Source organism: Thamnophis sirtalis, unplaced genomic scaffold (genome assembly GCF_051295495.1).
Source record: "Thamnophis sirtalis isolate CommonGarterSnake01/CBP01778 unplaced genomic scaffold, rThaSir2_p1.2 scaffold_4, whole genome shotgun sequence".
Taxonomy (NCBI): Eukaryota; Metazoa; Chordata; class Lepidosauria; order Squamata; family Natricidae; genus Thamnophis; species Thamnophis sirtalis.
The window spans coordinates 135,974,970-135,995,240 of NW_028261384.1; the positions used below are offsets into that span (position 1 = coordinate 135,974,970).

Below are 20,271 nucleotides of genomic sequence, written 5' to 3' on the forward strand. Positions count from 1 at the left end.
ATTGAGACGGATACTTCAGAAGTTGCATTAGCCATTGCCTTGAGTTTAATAATCTACCCCTCCAAATCTTTAGTTATTTATTTACTTATTTTATTTGCATTATTTCTTACAAACAACTGAAGGGAGAGATGATATCTAAAACACCTTCCTTCTCCTATGGTAGCATATGATAGATGTGATATGATATATGATATGGTATAATATGACATGATAGATACCATATGATAGGATAGGATAGATATTATTTATCTATTATAGCAGAGTTGCAATATCTAAGGGGCTGTTACAAAGAAGAGGGGGGGTTAATCTATTCTCCAATGCACTTGAAGGCAGGACAAGAAGTAATGGATGGAAAATAATCAAGGAAAAAAAGAAGCTAGAACTAAGGAGAAATTTCCTGACGGAATGTGAGAATTAACTAGTGAAACATCTTTAAGCAAAAAAAGTAAGAAAGAAAGCAGAGTCTAAACCTAGATATCAACCTAGAACTAAGGAGAAATTTCCTGACAGTGGGAACGATTAATCAGCGGAACAACTTGCCTCCAGAAGTTGTGGGTGCTCCATCATTCAAGAAGAGATTGGACAACATTTTGTCTAAAATGGTGTAGGGTTTTGTGGTGGGACTATAAGACCTCCAAGGTCCTTCTAACTCTGTTATTCCTATTTTCCTCACAAAAGCAAGAAAGTGGGTTGCGAGGCCCGAGAGTGCCTGGGACAGAGTTACCCAGAGGGCCTTCATGGCTAAGGTGGGACTTGAACTCATCACCTTCCACTTTCTAACCTGATGCCTAAATCACTAGACCAAATTGACTACCAAATCTAAAAGTGATTCTCAAATCAAATATTTCACTTATGAGCGAATGCAGCAATCTTTTTTTCTGCAGGGAACCCCAAAACCACAAACCAGAGTAGAAAATAATGAACTGATAGGCAAAGAATAGAGAAATGGTGGATTCTGGCTGTGACTGTCTCAATTTCCATGGCTCTGATTCAGTAAGTTGTGTGTTGCTCCATTGAATCCTTATCTTTGTGTGTAATATCACATAGGGACACTTGAATGTCTTCTCTGAAACTTTCATTGCTCCCTTACCAAGTTATAGTCTACAACATACCGTATTTCCTGAGTGCTGGTTCTTTTCTTGTTTGGTTGTCCCAAAGGTGACTTTTCAAAAAGCAACTGAAATTTCTTTCGTTTTGCTCAAAGGCATTTCACTTCTCATCCAAGAATCTTATCAAGAAACTTCTTGGTAAGATTCAGAACTGAAGAAGCTTCTTGGATGAGAAGCAAAACATCTTCAAGGAAAAACCAAGAAAGTCCAGTTGCCTTTTCAAAAATCATCTTTGGGACAACCAAAGGGTGGGTGGGTGTGGCCAACTTGTAAAATGTGGTGAAACTCACTTAACAATGCTCTTGCTTAGCAACCAAAATGTTAGCTCAGAAACTCTGGCATTTGAAGCACGCAAGTCTTAAAGCTGTCAAGTTACAAGACCCTTGCACCCCTAACCCTTTAGAAAAAAAAATCCAGGGGGGTTCAAACTTGACAGCTTTAAGACTTGTGGACTTCAACTCCCAGAATTCCTCCTCCAGTCATGTTGGCTCAGGAACTCTGGCAATGAAGAGTTCTGGACTTCAACTCCCAGAATTCCTCCTCTCGTTCTTCATCTTGATGATCTGTGGATGGGTGGGGGGGAGGGAGCTGGAACTGGTTCTAAACAGCACTGTAGATTTGTGGAACGTCTTCTGTAAAAGAGGTTAGAACTGGCAGGAACCCACCGCTGGTTGTTCATCTGAGATGCAAAAAGTACATAAATATCAGGATCTTGTTTATCAAGGATGGTTGCTGCATGTTAATCCAGTTTTATAAAACTATGTTTAATTATATCCCCATTTCTAATGGATTGTCAGGACTGCAGCCATCTTTTCTTTTGGGTCTTTGGCCTGTCACACTTGTATTATTCTTATACGCATTTTCTATTGTGGGAAAATGGGAGGGGGGATTGTAAGGCGTCACATGCTATGTAGCCACAACAAAATTCTTTTTAGAAAGCCAAGGTTATCCTTTCTCTCTGCACCTTTGCACCTGAGCAGAATTGGCGGGGTGGAACTGCCAGTATGGCAGTGAGAGATTGGACCATGTGATGGACTAGTGGGTGTGAGGGCAAGATCTTGAACTTCCTGGGAAAACCAGGAAGCTTTCAGATTCGGGTTTTCCCAGATGTGCCAACATGGTTCTCTTAATAAATTCGAACTTGGAGAAATATTTTGCCTTGGACTCGACTTGATTTACTTTTGGATGCTATTTGGAACCCTGACATAGATATTGCCAGGTTTCTATTCATGCAGTTGCCAAAGGCCACAATAATATCTAATATCTTTTAATAACAAATGTATTAATTTATCAATTCTATGTGGCTTTCCATCTTGTGGAAAGTGACTCTTGACAGCATTCAAACATCCAATACACGTGATATAATCATTAGTTAAAATCATTCTATAACAATTATTTAAAATAATCAAAAACTATAAAACTAAATCAGGAAAAGATCAAATCAAATCACTTTTTATTAGGCTTACTGGCTAGCATATGCTTCTAGTAAAGGATAAGATGGAAGGAAGAATACATCTCCTTTATCTTCTCTGATTCTTTTTGTATTATTAAAAGAATGGGTTACAGTGGAAATAGGTAGATGACTAGAGAGTGAGCATGATTTTAAAAAATATATATTTCAAAAACTCTATAAAATTCATATTTCAAAGACCCCAGACCAATCCAGAAAGTATCTCCTCTGGTACCATAACATTCAACAGCAAGTGAGATACTAATATCACTCTATAAAGCCTTAGCAAGATCACACCTAGAGTACTGTGTTCAGTTTTGGTCACCACACTATAAAAAAGATGTTGAGACTATAGAAAAACAGGAGAGAACAGGATCACACATGAACGTTCAAATAACCTGATCCATTTAACGTTTTTTGGAATGGGTAATTGTTGTGACTCAGCAGCAGCTTGCTGTGAGTTGCGTCGCGATGCAGGAATAATGAGCAGATGTTGCTCATTAGGGTCGTCTTCTGCAGATAAAAGATGGATGGTGCCATGCCTTAGTTGCAGAAGTCAACGTTCGTGATTCGTCATTCGTCGTGTGTGGTTCATCGTTTCGAGATTCAAAGAAGCACTTGGATAAGTAATTTGCTTTCTGTAAACCTAATTCAAAGAGGGACTTGGATAAGTGATTTCCTTCCTGTAAACCTGGTTTGCTGTAAGAGCTTTTTGTTTTTGCTTTTGCTGTGTAACTTTTTGCCAGAGACTTTATCTACGTTTATTTTTGGGCTCGCAGCCAGCTTGAGCCAGGACCGAAAAAGATATTTCCTTTGAAGTTCTGTCTGACTGTCATTTGTGAACAAGCAAGGGGGGGGGGTCAGAACAGGTAATCATAATAAATGATAAATATCATACACAAATTGTTTTGACAGAAATAAAAATGTCTGTGTTCCTATAGCTTTATATATAGTTTATAGTTTCTTATAGACAGCAATTTCTCTGAGTCAGTAAGATCACATAATGAACTAATCTCTCTTTGTGAGTTGCTCCCTGTGGTTGAGGTCAGGTCGCAAAACAATGATGTAGCATTTGGGCAAGAATATGCATCCCAGTAATGCAGAGCTGGAAGCCAAGATGGAGAAGACCTCCACAGCCACCATGGCTTTTCCTTTTGTGCTCAGATAGGCTGGAAAGAAGGAGATCCACACACTGCAAAAGGCCAACATGCTGAAGGTGATGAACTTGGCTTCGTTAAAGCTGTCAGGTAATTTACGGGCAAGGAAAGCCACAATAAAGCTGGCACTGGCCAAGATACCCATGTAGCCCAAGACACAGTAGAAGAAGGAAGCTGACCCCTCGTTGCATTGCAAAATCATTCCTTGGAGCTCTGAATGCATGTCCAACTCAGGAAATGGGGGAGATGTCAACAACCAAAGGATACAAATACATAATTGTAAGAGAGAGCATGAGAGGACAATAGAAAAGGCTAATCTCTTCCCCACCCATTTCCTTATCTGAGATCCTGGTTTAGTGGCCATGAAAGCCACAACTACAGTGATGGTTTTGGCCAGTACACTAGAAATGGCCACTGAAAAAGTGATTGCAAATATTGATTGTCGGAGAAGGCAGGTCACTTTGCCAGGTTGGCTGAGGAAGAGCAAAGAGGAGAGAAAACAGAGCAGAAGAGAGACAAGCAGGGTGTAGGTGAGGGACCGGTTGTTGGCTTTGACAATGGGAGTATCCTTGTGCTTAATAAAGGTTCCAAGTACCCAAGAGGTCAAGAAGAAGAAACCAAGAGCTGCTGAGGATAAACCAATTCCTAAAGTTTCTTCAAAAGTTAGAAAAACCAACAGTTTTGGGATACATCCTTTCTTTTCTTCATTTGGATAATGATCTTCTGAACATTGAAAACAGTCATCCATATCTGGAAGAAAAACCAAGGATATTTTTTTTTCATCTAGGCATTCCATATTATTGAAAATCACCTTATTAATTTTATTCATCCAAGTAATATATTAAGGTTTGCTTAAATCTAATAAAAATGGGTAGAATGCCTAACCTACCATTTTGATTTGAAATCTTCCCCTCTGGGCAAGGAACACAGTCATAACAGCAAAAGTGATGCCCCTCAATCCCTTTCTTCCAATATCCATGGAAACAGGGATCATTGCATCGAGAAAGTGGGGGGACCTAGTGAGAAGTATAAAAGGTTTTCAAATTGGAAATATTGAAAAGTTTGAATTTTTTTCTCCTTTATGGAGGGGAATTATTTTTGACTTCCCAAAGGATACTGAATCCATCACGTTCACCAACAATGTAGACATTACAATGATGTACAAAAGGCTTGGTTTGAATGGCAGATAAAATAATTGCACATTCATCTGTTCTCTAACAAATTATACCATACATCCCAAATTAAATAGTATTTTGTTTCCCCTTTGTCTTTAATTTTCATTGTCAACCGGTCCATCTCAGCACGATCTAATATTCTCCTTTTTACCATTTCTTCTGTGGGTATATTTCCATTTTTTCAATTTTAAGCAATTTTAGCCACTGTTATTATATGTAGTGTTAATTATTGGGTTATTTTATTATATTTCCCTGTTAACATGCCTAACAGAAATAGCTCTGGTTTTAAATTTATTTGTTTTCTCTTTCCACTTTTTTTTATCCTTGTCCAATATTTTTTTGCTGAGGGACAGGTCCAACATATATGGCAGTATGTTCCCTGTCTCTGTTTGCATTTCCAACATTCAAGTGGAAAGATTACAGAGTGAACTATGAAAGACAATTAACGAACTAGAAATTAGAAATAAGTATAACTATAATGATAGACTTTTTAAACTGTATACAATATTTACAGTAAAGAATGTTATGGTAAGATGGTATAAAAATGTAAAATAAAATATTTAGAACAATAAATAGACAGAGATTTATTTTTGAAATATGGAAACAATAGGTACAAATATGATACTGTATCAATAAGACCTAAATGGTTGCAACTAGGTGGCATAATAATAAGTATATTGTAAAAAAAAAATGTGGAGACAACCAGTATATTGCTGTTGCAAAGCTGAAACTATGGTGTAAAATGAAGAAAACTGTATAATAAAAATATTTTTAAAATAAAATAATGGCATATGGTGACAATATCATGTAAAAATGGCCACTCTCGTGATTTAAAATGAAAATGCAAATGAAATATGTAAACATGGCTACCTACCCACCTAACTACTCTCTATTTCCCTACCTACCTACTGTATTTATCTCTCCCTGTCTATCCCTCTATTTACCTACCTACTTTTTTTAAAAAAATTGCCTCTTTAAAATCTTGCTGCATCTTATACTCCAGTGTTTCTTATACTCTGAAAAATACGGTAAATGGTTGCAAATAGGTGGCATAATAATATGTGAATTGTACATAATTGTGGAAGCAACCAGTATATTGCTTTTGCAAAGCTGAAACTATGTTGTAAAATGAAGAAAACATTATAGTAAAATATTTTTAAAATAATAATAATTGCATATGGTGACAATATCATGTAAAAATGGCCACTCTCGTGATTTAAAATGAAAATACAAATGAAATACATAAACATGGCTTTTGTATTGTGATATCATACCGTCAAATTAATGAGTGCTTGATCATCATCAACATTTGAAAACAATTTGCCATTGTTTGTTTAAAAGGCCAGAAATCAAATTTCTAAAGAGAATATGTTCAATATGGGATCATAATGGATTAAGGCATGGTGGATAGACTGATTTGATACCTGATTAAAAACTGGACTCCAGACAATCGCATCTTCATCAATGAAGAATTCTGTCCCATTTCCAGCCTGTGGATTCATCTTTCCAACTCTAACTCTCTGAAAAGATCTATTTGGAAAAGTGATGAAGTTGGTGATGTCAAATCCACCTGTTGCTTCCCCTTTCTCATTCAGGAAGACTCTCTCCCCAGCTGAATTGTTAAAAGCCATGCCTTGAAGAAATGCGTGGAGCTACTTGAAAGGGAATAACAGAGAGAGGGAGTTGAAAGCCACGGAAGAGAGTATAGAATATCGTAAAACTATTATTAAATATGTATGCTTAGAAATTTGAGAATTTATACTGCAAGGAAAGGTACTTGTCCACTCTTGTATTAATATAATATTATTTGAAGGGAAGGGAAGAATGAATTGAAGCAGAATGAAAATATATTTTTGAAATTATGTAATGTTCTTAAGGGGACACGGTGGCTCAGTAACTAAGACACTGATCTTGTTGATCAGAAAGGTCTGCAGTTCAGCGGTTTGAATTCCTACCATCGCGTAATGGCATGAGCTCCCGTTACTTCTTCCAGGTTCTGCCAACCTAGCTGTTTGAAAGCATGTAAAAATGCATGTAAAAGAATAGGAACCACCTTTGGTGGGAAGGTAACAGCATTCTGTGCACCTTCGGCATTTAATCATGCCAGCCACATGACCATGAAGATGTCTTCAGATAGCACTGGCTTTTCAGTTTTGAAACGGAGATGAGCACCACCCCCTAGAGTTGAGAACAACTAGCACATATGTGTGAGGGGAACCTTTACCTTTTCAATGTTCTTTAATTTAGGTTCCTTACTTAAACAATTAATTCAACCTAGAACATCATGCCACATTGGTATGAAGCTATTTTAAAGTTAGAGTTCTGACTAATTTTGTGGGTCCTTTGTAGGATTCGGGTCCTCTGGTTGGATGGAACATTCAGCTTGTTTCCTTTTCACACCAGGTCCTCCCTCATTGTCACGTCGACTTTTGTGGTATTTGAGGTATTCTATTGGATCAAAATTCCATTAGCCAGTGGAGGAGTAGATAACTGTCAGCCCCTCACTGAAACCTGCACTGCTAATTACTTGGAGGGAATGATGGAGTTAATTATTTCCTCTTGTGTCCTTTTGTATTGGGGCATCTGAGAGAGCACATCAGTGAGGAAATACTTTCCCTCTGGAAAATATTGGTGAAGTTGAACCAATGAAAGGACTGCACCCATCTCTCTTGCTTAGGGGACAGTTTCCTTGGTGTTCTTAAGGCTTCTAGGTTCTTGTTGTCCATCCACACTTCAAACACATTCTTACTGCCTTCTAGGAATCACCTCCAAGTCAGCAGCGTCCATCAAAAGCAGCATACACCTCCTTGTCTACATCTCCCAATAACTTTCGGCATTGGTCAGCGTCCAGGAAGTGAAGGCACCAGATTGCAACATCCCCTTCACATTTTCTTGGAGCAAAAAGACCATATTGGTGGCATCGGCTTATATTACAAACGGCTTCTCCGGGTTCTGCGCAAAAAACCTTTCACATTGTTGGAAACCTGCTTGGTATTCCAAAGTCCAAGGGAGTTGCTTGCTTGGTTCACTCCTCCACCACCTGTTTTAATAGTTTGGTGATAGACAGGGCTATTTGTGTGAATGAGGAGAAGAATTGGTCATAGAAGTTGTCAAAGCCCAGGAAGCTCTGCAGTTGTTTTGTGGTGAATGGCCTTCACCTTTCCTGGGTCCATCTCTACCCTTCACTGGACATGCAGTATCCCAAGTAGTCTGAACTTGAGAGGGATGCAATCAAGATCACGTGAAGTACCAATATCACTCAATAAAGCCTTAGTAAGACCAGCCCTAGAATACTGTATCCAGTTTTGGTCACCACACTATAAAAAAAGCAGTTGTGATTCTAGAAAGAGAGCAGGGAAGAGCAACCAAGATGATGAGGGGACTGGAGGCTAAAACATACAATGAACAGTTGCAGCAACTGGGCATGGCTAATCTAGTGAAGAGAAGGACCAGGGGAGACATGATACCAGTCTTCTAATATTTGAAGGTGGTGGAGGAGGAAATCTTTGCTTGCCATCCTTGAAAATTTCATGAGCCACCGAGAAGGTTATTGTAGAATGGGTTATTTTGAAAGGAGACAATGAAAAGTAAGCTAAATTATCATTTTAATTATTCTTATTGTGCAAGCTAGGATGATTTCCTAAATAACTCCTGCCAACACATAAACCATAATTTATAAATTAGCTCATTGATTAACAGAATAACAACAGAAATCATTTTTTCTGCATCTATTTTAGACAGAACAGTGTAACAAGGTCTGAACGGACTTTTGAGATCTTCTAGTCAAACACCCTATACAAGGAGAAAAACCTTATGACATTATAGACAAATATCTATCATTCTCTTCATTAAAATCTACTGTTGGAGCTTCCAAAACTTGTGAAGAGAAGTAATTTCATTCATTAATTATTAAATATTCTCACCATCCAGAATTTTTCCTTATTTTTACTTTTACTTACTTGTTCTTCATACTTGTTTCCATACACAGAAAATATTAAGAACAATGAGTTCAAAGATAATTGTACATCAAACTGCTCATTCAAATAAAAGAAGTGTCCAAAGAAGATACTACCTGCCAAGCTTTCAGTTGTGCAATCTCAGGTTTTTTACCAATCATAGTTTCTTTTCTATTGTACTGTAATGTGTATAGAGCTTGCAAAGCATGAGCCACAGCATAAACAGCATTGTAGACACTGTAGCTTTGGCCAGTCATTTCCATTTCAAACAGAGGTGCAGGAAGATCCTCCAGCTTCATCTCCTCAGAGCATTGCCCACTAAGCATTTCTTGTAATTCTGGTTTTGGAAATGAACAATCAAATGCTTGTTCCCAAACATCCTGTCGAAACCCATCTCTGTTGTCTGAAAAAGGATTTATGGTCTGAAGAAATTCCTTGAAAGCTGTGACTGCTGTTGAATGAACAGTGAAAGAAATAGCTCCATGGAACATCTGGAGATCCCATCTGATTTGAAATCCTGATAATATGAAATCGATCTGTGCAGTCATGATCCACACCCTTCTAAAAAATGCAATTTCCTTGCTTTCAGGATCTAACAGAAATGTGACAATTCTTAGCCAGATAATTGTCACTGATTCTCCATAGACAAGAAATGCACTGGCTCGGCTATTTATCCAATTCATGGAAATAATTAAGACTCTTTGAAGTATTTTTCGAAAGTTTTCCAAGTGGACCATTGGTGCAAGCTTTTCTATGAATGATGAGCAGATTCCGTTCTTGGAAAGCAACGGCTGCATTTTCTGTAAGAAATTTTCTCCATTGTTGTTATCAACAGAAAATATCCCAATCCACGTCCAGCTGAAGTGACGAAGTAGTTGGACAATCCCAATGTACTGCTGGTCCTCTTTGGGGACCATGAAATAAAGTGAAGAGAGTTTGCTGGTCTTAAAGGCATCTTGGGCTAATGAGCCATATGTCAGCTGAAAGAAAGTCCAGTAGTATTCTGTTCAGTCCTTAGGTCAGAATTAATTATTTTCCTATCTTGTTTACATACAAAATATATCAGCGGAATATTTTCTCCCTAGCATTCTTTTCATAATACAGGTATGATTTTTTTTCTAAATATTTCAAACCTATGTGCTAGATTGACTGTATAAATGGAAGCAGTTCAAGTCTTAACTCGTCTGGAATGATTCCTGGTAATACTTCCTGTAGCCAACATTGAAGTTTCAGAAAAGAAAGCCAAGTAGTAGAACTGAAGCCATGCAGAACATTTTAACAGATATCTAACCTTAATATTTGATGCCCATTGATTATTCCATAAGAACAATAAGATTAAGAATTTTCTTCTCAACTCCTTCAGAACTTACTTGTGGAATCTTGAAGAATCCTATAATTTCAGCTATATATGATGAGGTGACAAAATCTAATCCTCCAATGATGGCCATGAGATTCTTCTGGGCGTCACATTTGTAGTTAGGGACAAATTCCTGGGATTTGAAAAGTAGATCCAGAATGGTGCGATAGGTCAGCCTTGGGTTATAATAACTGTCATAGATGTGGAACCCAAGAGTGACATTGGGTAAGATCTGGGAATCCTCATTGATCTCCTTCACAGCAAAGGCCAAGGCAAGGATGTGCTGGTAGAACTTCAATATTACACTACAAATGATTTAAATACCCCACTTGAAAAAGGAAGTTGCCCGTTCTTATAAGATGGCATCATTTTTACATGAATAACAATCATTTTTTTCTCTGATGAAAGTAGGAAACTAACAGACTCTCTAAAATGCTGAATACTTTATGCAATATTCAAATTTGCCTTTTCTGCAGTGACGTGCGGTGAGTTTTATGACTGGTGAGGCAGCTTTTTAGATTTGTGGACTTCAACTCCCAGAATTCCACAGCCAGGCATGCTCAGTTCTGTTTTAAAGCGACAGCATTTTCCCCCCTTGCAAAATAAGTTTTCCCATTCTTTTTCTTCTCCCTCCCCCTGCTTCCTCCCTCTCTCCCTCCCTCCCCCTCTCTCAAACAGACACAAGCACACAGAGAACTTCGATCCCTCTCTCACTCACTCACTCTCAAACACAAACACAGAAGTTGGATTGGATATATTTTCCAAAGGCTTGAAAGCAGCTCCTCTGCCATACCCCCCCTCTTCCCCTGCTGCCTTCCGATAGGAGCCTTTGATTGCAGGTGAATCACGTTGCCTTTTCAATGAAGCTGGGCTTATATACTTTTATCCAGCTCTGTGTGTGTGTGTGTGTGTGTGTGTGTGTGTGTGTTTGAAAAGGCAACGTGGGTTCTGCATGCAATCAAACTTTTTGAATTCCTCCCCCCTCCCCACACACGCACCTTTTCCAGCTGTTTCAGAGAGGATTTCAACTCTGCCCTCATGAAAGGCCAGAGCTCTGAGTCAGACTGAGCTAGTTGCTCCCAGATAACACTAAAAAGCCTCTAAAAATGCCCTCTACAGGATGCGAGAGAACACGTGCATCATTTGCATAAGAAATTCTTTGCTTTTAAACCCTTGGTTAACTTTTAAAAGGTGAAAAATTCCTTATGCAAAAGAGGCCCCTAGTTCTCTGGCCTCCTCCTATAGTTAACACTAAGCACTGTTCCAAGTCACTGTGGCTTAGAATCTGGTAGCAACTACCTTGGCTTTAATTATTTTTTAAAAATTCTTTAAAATTCTTTCCTTTTCCTCATGACTGGTGAGGCCACGCCTCCCCTGCCTCTAGTGACTGCACGTCCCTGCTTTTCTGCAGTATTTGCATGATTTGCAAGAAATATCTGCTACAAGAAATAAAAAAGTTGCTTTTTTCATGGAACCCATTTATTTTTTTTCACATTTCCACAAAATAGAATATGAATGATTCCAGCATGTATCAGCAATTTTTTTTATCTCATTAAGCCTTTATTGATTAGACATTGGGCCATATAAAAGTGCAACTTTCCAGAAACAAATGATTACCAAAATTGGATAAAAGAACAATTTAAAGTGGAATTTGATAAAATACAACTTAAAAAGAAATTGGAATAAGATACAATTTAAAATGGAACTGGAATAAAATATAGTCTAAAATGAAATTGGAATGGTATACAAAAATTTAAGATATACCCTGTTTCCCTGAAAATAAGCCCTATCAGGCTTTTGAGCACATGCACTAAAATAAGCCCTCCCAAAAAATATTGCAACACAACAGCAGCCATGAGGTGACAATGCTCACTGCCTCCTGCACCTCAGAAATAATAAAACCTCCTGAAAAATAAGGCCAAGTGCTTATTTTTGGGGTCAAAAGAAAATAACACCCTTTCTTATTTTTGGAGGAACACAGTAGATTCTGCACTAAAGTTTCATACATTATATGACAACCACTTTACCATAAAAGTAAAGAAAATTGTTTATTCTGACACAAGTAGAAATAATTGAAAGACTGAGACACTTAGATATAAAGCCTACATTTATACTGAAAATATTTTACTCTCACGAGCAATTTTAAGGAAACTGATTAAGATTAGAAGAAAATAATCCTTACTTTGGTATGTCATAAGGTGCTATACAAGGATGTTCCTTAAAATTAATTTCATAATGGTTGTAAAAGATGCGGGATACCATCCCACCAATGACGAGGTCACCAGGTTGGTACCACTCATGTGGAACAAGAAAAGCATCGCTTGCAGGGCAGCTCAGAGTCTCTATTTTCTTCACCAGGAACATCAGGAGAAGCAACATATTCACTATTGAAAATGCCCCTATTCCATCCTCTCCTCTTCTACCCCGGAGGGAAGTTTGTATTATTCCAATAGTTAATCCTATCAATTCAAGTTTTCTATCTGAGAATACATGTAATCAGAAAATGTACCATTGTCTATTTGAAGATCCGCGAGACTGCAGATTTGTGTCTTAATATAATCAGGGATTGAACACATACTCTGGCAAAGGAGAAGAGAGGGAGGAAACCTGTAGCAATGACTATGATGCACAGATGTTGTTATCCTTCTGAGAATCTCCCTGGGATTCAAGATACGTATGTTGTTGTTGAATTGAAATAATCACCTGTGCAGTCTTGGTTTTTTTTTTAACCAAATTCAGAAAATATGGTGATTTATTTAAGGAATAATTACTTTTAAATGGGAGAATAAGTGGCCGATGTTTAATTTTTCTTTTTTTTATATGCACAACTGCTAATAAAATATTTAGAGGGGAATTTGCAATACAAGATACACTTGTATTCAGAACTCAGGGCGGCTCACAACCCAAGTCAAGGGGGAAGGGTACAAATAAGGAATAAAAAGACAGACAAAACAATACCATAGTTTAAAAGCACACAACAACCATGCCATTCGAGTGGGGGACAAGACTCATTAGCCCCAGGCCTGTCGGAATAGCCAGGTTTTAAGGGCTTTGCGGAAGGCCTGGAGAGTGGTGAGGGTTTGAATCTCCACAGGGAGCTCGTTCCAAAGGGCCGGAGCAACCACAGAGAAGGCCCTCCTCCGGGTGGTCGCGGCTGATGAAGCACCTGAAAACCCTCTGGGCACATCTCAGTGAGGGGGACTCCTCCCTCCGGGCCCAGCCAGGTTTCAGTAATACATGCCAGGTCTGCCCCCTCGTCTAAAATTAGGTCCCGGATGAGGGGAGCCTTGTGAACTACAGACCTGGCATTCAGCAACAGCAGCCTGAGACCAGGGTCCTGATTACTCACGCCATCTGGCCTTGGAGTGGGACTCATAGGGCCGGAAGGAGGGATCTCTATGACATAGCGAGCCCTCCTTCCCCGGTAATGGCCGGCCCCCGCCATAACTGCCCCTCCCTGTTAAGACCGTAATGTTCCGGCCCACTCCTGTGTCCGTGGTCCCTCCACCCACCCCCATAGCCCCCGCATTCCCTGACAGGCCCTTCAAATCAAACATCCTGGGATTGGGAATAGGCCCAGATCCCCCAACACTTCTGCGAAGCACTCAGTGTGGGGGAACCCCGTTCCAAGCACAATCCTCACATACACACCCAAGCGCTCGCTCACTCACACCCCCACAAAAATTTAAAAATTACAGCAATATAAAATAAAGGGGAATTACACAAGTTAAAAAGTGAGATCATTCACTTATAATCATACTCATCCACACTACTTACAGAGAAAAAATTGTGCAGGTATAAAAGGATGTTAAACGACAGCACAATAGGCCGGTCAAAGCCGGCACGATATGAGGGAGCTAAAGTGACCTCTTTCTCTAGTAGCCTGGAATAAGAGAAATAATAGTCGAGATGGCTAGGATAAAGTTCCTGGAGTGGTAATGGACGATGATAGCCACGGTAATGGTCGCAGTTCGGGGGGAGAGATGTACAACTAAAAGTCCAACGGGCTAAGTCTATAAAGATGAAGCGTAATTGGAGGAGCCAGCTAGGGTAGATGATAAGGATGGTAACCAGAGAAGCCCCCCCCCCCAGCCACAAAAAGGGCAACCCGGGGGGGGGCCTTACCACAGCGGAAGGTCCAGTAAGATGGGGGAGGGGGCATCCAAGAGAGGAACAGAGATAACGAATGATAACAATTGCCCACCTCTGTCCAGCACCAGCCCCCCCATAACCCCCCACCTTAAAAACAAAGGGCCAGTTGATCTAGTTTCACGGGTCCCAAAAGCCCGCACACAGCCAATAAGATGGAAAGATGGCTGTCACAGATTGGAAGGCACTGGATGGGGGGAAGGTTCAGAAGGGCCGTAATGGCGGCTACAAACTAGCCGCTTGATCACCCTAGGCCCTAACCCGCCCATCCAGGCTAGCCATCCCTTCACCCGGTCCATGCTGACAAAATAGACAGACGGCTAAGCCGGGGTGTTTCCAGAGCGGCTTCAGTGGCAGTCATAGCAGTCATAGAGGGGTCGGAGCTCCCACAAAGCAAATGGGGGGCAATGTCCTCCAACAACTTAGCCACAGCGTTCTCTCAGTGGCATCAACAAGCCAACAAGTCAACGGTCTAGTGAGCCAGCAGCAGCCCTGCGATGGTCGTGGTCGCCCAGCCAGAACGGTAGTCACGGTTTTTTTTAAAAAAATGTTTTCTTTTTTTTTTTTGCAATAAATGATACATGCAGTTCACCTTCCTTTGCATAGCATTAAGAAGCATAGATATTTTGGCATTCTCTCATTTTGGATTTTGATTTTGATTTTGGATTTTATTCAATTTGTAGGCCGCCCTATTCCCCGAAGGGACTCAGGGCGGCTGAACAAAGCCAAGGGAGGGGAAATTACAAAAAGTAAGACAAAGACAATCAGACAATACAAACAGTTTAAAAGCACAACAGACACAGCAAATTCGAGTGGGGGGGGGACTCAATCCCAGGCTTGCTGGGACAGCCAGGTCTTCACGGCCATCCGGAAGGCCTGAAGGGTGGAGAGGGTCCGAATCTCCATGGGGAGCTCGTTCCAAAGGGCCGGGACAGCCACAGAGAAGGCCCTCCTCCGAGTAGTCGCCAGCCGACATTGGCTGGCAGATGGAATATGGAGGAGGCCTAATCTGTGGGATCTAATGGGTCTGTGGGAGGCAATTGGCAGAAGGCGGTCTCTCAAGTACCCAGGTCCAATACCACGTAGGGCTTTATAAGTAATAACTAGCACCCTGAAGCTTATCCGGAGACCAATAGGTAGCCAGTGCAGCTCGCGGAAGATAGGTGTAACGTGGGTGTACCAGGGTGCACCCACAATCGCTCACGCAGCTGCATTCTGGACCAGCTGGAGACTCCGAACACTCTTCAAGGGCTGCCCCATGTAGAGCGCATTGCAGTAGTCCAGTCTTGAGGTCACGACGGCATGAGTGACTGTTGAAAGATCCTCCCAGTTCAGGTAGGGTGCATCAGGCGGACCTGGGCAAACGCCCCCCTGGTCACAGCCGACAAATGGTGATCTAAAGTCAGCTGTGGGTCCAGGAGGACTCCCATATTGCGAACCCTGTCTGAGGGGCGTATAATTTCACCCCCCAGCCTGAGAGATGGAATACTAAGCCAATTTGTGGGAGGAAAAAACACAAGCCACTCGGTCTTGGCAGGATTGAGAGCCAGTCTGTTCACCCCCATGCAGACCCTCACATCCTCCAGGCACTGGCACATCATGTCAACTGCTACACTGAGTTGGCACGGGGCGGATAGATACAATTGAGTATCGTCCGCATATTGGTGGTATCCTATCCCATGCCGTCGGATGATCTCTCCCAGCGGCTTCATGTAAATGTTGAACAGGAGGGGGGACAGGACCAACCCCTGTGGCACCCCATAATTAAGGGGACTAGGGGTCGACCTCTGTCCTCCAACCAACACCGACTGTGACCTGCCCAAGAGGTAGGAGGAGAACCACCGAAAAACGGTGCCTTCCACCCCCACCTCTCGCAACCGCCGCAGCAGGATACCATGGTTGATGGTATCGAAGGCCGCTGAGAGGTCCAGGAGAACCAGAACGGAGGCACGGCCCCCTTCTCTGGCTCTCCAGAGATCATCGGTCAGTGTGACCAAAGCAGTTTCCGTGCTGTAGCCAGGCCTGAAAGCAGATTGGAAGGCATCTAGATAATCATTTTCCTCCAAGGACCGATGGAGCTGAGAGGCCACCACTTTCTCAATAACCTTCCCGACAAAGGGGAGGTTGGAGACTGGACGATAGTTATTTAAAATGGCTGGATCCAGGGACGGTCTCTTCAGTAGGGGCGTCACCACCGCCTCCTTTAAAGGGGGGGGGGAAGACCCTTCCTGGAGAGAGGCGGTCACAATCGCCTGGATCCAGCCCCGTGTCACCTCCCTGCTGTTCGCGACCAGCCAGGAGGGACACGGGTCCAGTACACAAGTGGAGGCACTCACTGCTCCGATGGCCTTGTCCACTTCCTCAGGGGTAACAGACTGAAAATCAATCCAATGATGGTGCTCAAGACCCTCCCTTGGTACCTCAGCTGGGTCTGCGCAATTGGAGTCCAGGTTTGCCCGAAGCCGAGCCACTTTATCCGCGAGGAATTGACCGAACTCCTCAGCCTTACCTTGCAAGGGAGTGCCCGTACCCCTCCCTTTAAGGAGGGAATGGGCTATCCCAAACAAGGTGGCTGGGCGTGACTCAGCAGAAGCTATCAGAGCAGCAATATGGGTTCGTTTTGATGCCCGGATAGCCCGGAGGTAGGCTCTGATGCAAGATTTTAATGAGTCTCGGTCTGACACGGACTTACTGGCTCTCCAGCGGCGCTCTAGGCGTCTCTTTTGGCGCTTCATCTCCCGGAGTTCCTCAGTAAACCAAGGAGCCCTCCTGGATCCACTGCCGTGGATCAGCCGTAGAGGCGCAATCCGGTTAAGGGCCCCTGCCACCACTGAGTTCCAAGCAGCGCCAAGAGTACCAACCGAATCGCGGGCGAGAGTATCAGGTATAACACCAAACGCCGTCTGAAAGCCCATAGGGTCCATAAGGCGCCTGGGGTGGAACCACCTAATCGGTTCCTCCTCCCTACAGTGGGGGATTGGCCTCCAAAAGTTGAGCTTCAGTAGGCAGTGGTCCGACCACGACAGGGGCAGGATCTCAATGCCCCTCAGACCAAGATCACAACTCCACTGCTCCGAGAGGAATACGAGGTCAAGTGTGTGACCCGCTGAGTGGGTCGGGTCCCGAATTACTTGGGTCAAGCCCATGGCTGTCATGGAAGCCATGAACTCCTGCGCCCTATCAGAGTGCTCACTGAGCGAAGGCAAGTTGAATATCCCCCAGCACCATAAATCTGGGAAACTCAATTGCCAGTTCGGCTACTGACTCGAGGAGCGAGGGGAGGGCTGCTGCAACGCTGTTGGGAGGCAGGTACATTAGCAGCATGCCCACTTGACCCCCAGGATCCAACCTCACCAGAAAGGACTTGCACCCAACAAGCTCCGGAGCAGGGGTCCTACGAGGAACTAACGACTCTCGAATAACAACGGCCACTCCCCCACCCCTTCCCTGGAGTCGCGGCTGGTGAAGCACCTGAAATGTGGCTGGTGACGCACCTCTTGTTTTGTATTCCCCTCCCCACAAATTGTAAGCCGCCCTGAGTCCCCTCAGGGAAAAGGGCGGCCTATAAATAATAAACAAATAATAAACCAAAAAGCCCTCTGGGCACATTTCGGTGAGGGGGACTCCTCCCTCCGGGCCCAGGCAGGTTTCAGTAATACATGGCAGGTCTGCCTCCTCGTCTAAAATTATTAAGTCCTGGACGAGGGGAGCCTTGTGAACCACAGACCTGGCATTTAGCAACAGCAGCCTGAGACCAGGGCCCTGACTACTCGCACTATCTGGCCTTGGAGTGGGACTAATAGGGCCGGAAGGAAGGATCTCTGTAACATAGCGAACCCTCCTTCCCCGGTAATGGCTCACCCTAAAGTCCCCGCCATATCTACCCCTCCCAGTTAGGACCATAATGCTCCGGCCCACTCCCACGTCCATAAGGCCCCCACCCTCCCCTTCAGCGATCGACATCCCTGGCAAGCCCATTTTAAGAAGTTTTGTATTATTTCCTTCATTATTCCTATAGAAGGGAGTGCATACCTCTATTGTTTCCACAATGATAGTTTGGGTGACATTTGTTAGAATATTCATGAATGGGAGAGACATGGTAACAAGATCAACCAATGAGTAGGCATAGCAACTAAGTCAGCCAATGGGAGCTTAAACAGACCTGAGTCTGTGCTGAGAATTGAAACTGAAACAAGACTGAGCTCTGTCTCCTCTCAACTCTGAACTGAAAAATCCTCTCTGCAGTACTGCTACATGTGTTTGCTTGTAACTTCTACAACATTGAAAGAATCTACTCTTGGTATTGTACGTTTATTTCTCTTTTATTATGTATATAAAGAAGTTAATGAATCCAGCTGAATCAGTTATCTGTGCGTGCTTCCTAGATTTGATTTTTCTGCAACAAACTCTGACAACATTTTTACTTGTGTTAGTGATGAGTAGGAAACAATTTTTCTTCTGTTTGGAAATACCTGCAGCCATAGATTTTTCTGTGGGTTTCAACTCTTTGTTCAACTCTTTGTCTTGTTCCAGGAGAGATATTAGGTCCATAGTAAAATCTCCTCAAAATTCTCAAAGAGAGAAAAGTTCTTCTGATATTTGACCACCACCCCCTCTCAGTCATACATCCCTTCCTCACTTGCACTATCAATTTTCATGTTATTGTCATTAATGAACACAACAGTCAAAATCCCATAAATGAACATGCAGGATTTCTGTATTCCCTGCAGATATTTAGTTGATGTTGTGGACAAAGGATAAAAGAAGCATTGGAGCCTAGCATTTAATTCTAACTTTGCTCCCCATTAAATAAATTTGGGAGAGGAGATTAATGTCAGACAGAAAACAACAACAGGTGCACACATGAAGGTTCAAATAACCTAATTTATTGCTTAAAGTCTATTCAGAGGAATCTGTTCATTGGATGGTCTGCAGAAAGAGATAAGAAAGGTAGATGACCAGTTCTGGTTCAACAGATGTGTTGAAAGGAGAAAGGATTTGGTTAAAGAGTCTTGGAAAATTGTGATAACACAGGAACAGGAACACTTCATTTGGAAACAGCAATCTTATAAATCTTAATAATGATAAGTATCTGTTGTGACTCAGCAGATGTCTGCTGTGAATCTTTTAGGGATACAAGATTCATTATGCAGCTGGGTCCTGTTAGGGGCAGGTTTGGAGATAAAAAGGATGGATGCTGCCACGCCCTAGTTGCAGGAGTCAATGTTCCTTCATGCATACAACATTGCTTGATACACTTGGATAAGTGCTTTGGTGTTTCCTGTAACCCTGATTCAAGGCTACACTGGAGAAGTGCATTGCTTGTAAGAGTTGTTTTGTTTTTCATTCCGTTATCGAGTCAGAGACTGTATTTATGTTATTTTTGGGCTCAAAGCCAGTTTGAACTGAGAACTGATAAAGAAAGTTCCTTTTAAGTTTATTTGTCTTGCCGTTTGTTAATAGCCGTGAAGGGGGGACAGAACAAGTATCATACATATATTATTCTTTGACATAAATATTTTTTTTAGTTTCCTATAGTTTTACACAGTATATGTTTCCTATAGGCAGCATTCTTTCTACTTCTTTTTCAGCAATTTCTCTGAGCCAGAAATCTCACACAATGCACTAATTTATCAATCAATCTTTATTAGGCTTACTGGCTTCATATGCTTCTAGTAAAGGATAAGATGGAAGGAAGAATACATTTCCTTCCCCTTCTCTGATTCTTTTTGTATTATTAAAAGAATGGCTTACAGTGGAAATAGATAGATGACTAGAGAGTGAGCATGATTTTAAATATATATATATTTCAAAAACTCTATAACATTCATATTTCAAAGACCCCAGACAAATCCAGAAATTATCTCCCCTGATACCATAAAATGCAACATAAAGTGAGATACTAATATCACTCTATA

General features: G+C 41.8%; 1 protein-coding gene across 1 annotated transcript; it reads right to left on the minus strand.

Annotated features, from left to right (window-relative positions):
• Positions 1-3,567: 3,567 nt before the first annotated feature.
• On the minus strand, positions 3,568-12,583 carry LOC148046811 (vomeronasal type-2 receptor 26-like). The gene is made up of 4 exons (XM_087714978.1): positions 12,387-12,583; positions 10,218-10,509; positions 4,606-4,732; positions 3,568-4,466 (listed from the first exon to the last, which is right to left on the minus strand). Exons 1-4 carry the CDS (start codon positions 12,581-12,583, stop codon positions 3,568-3,570), a joined length of 1,515 nt encoding a protein of 504 aa, XP_087571104.1.
• Positions 12,584-20,271: the final 7,688 nt, after the last annotated feature.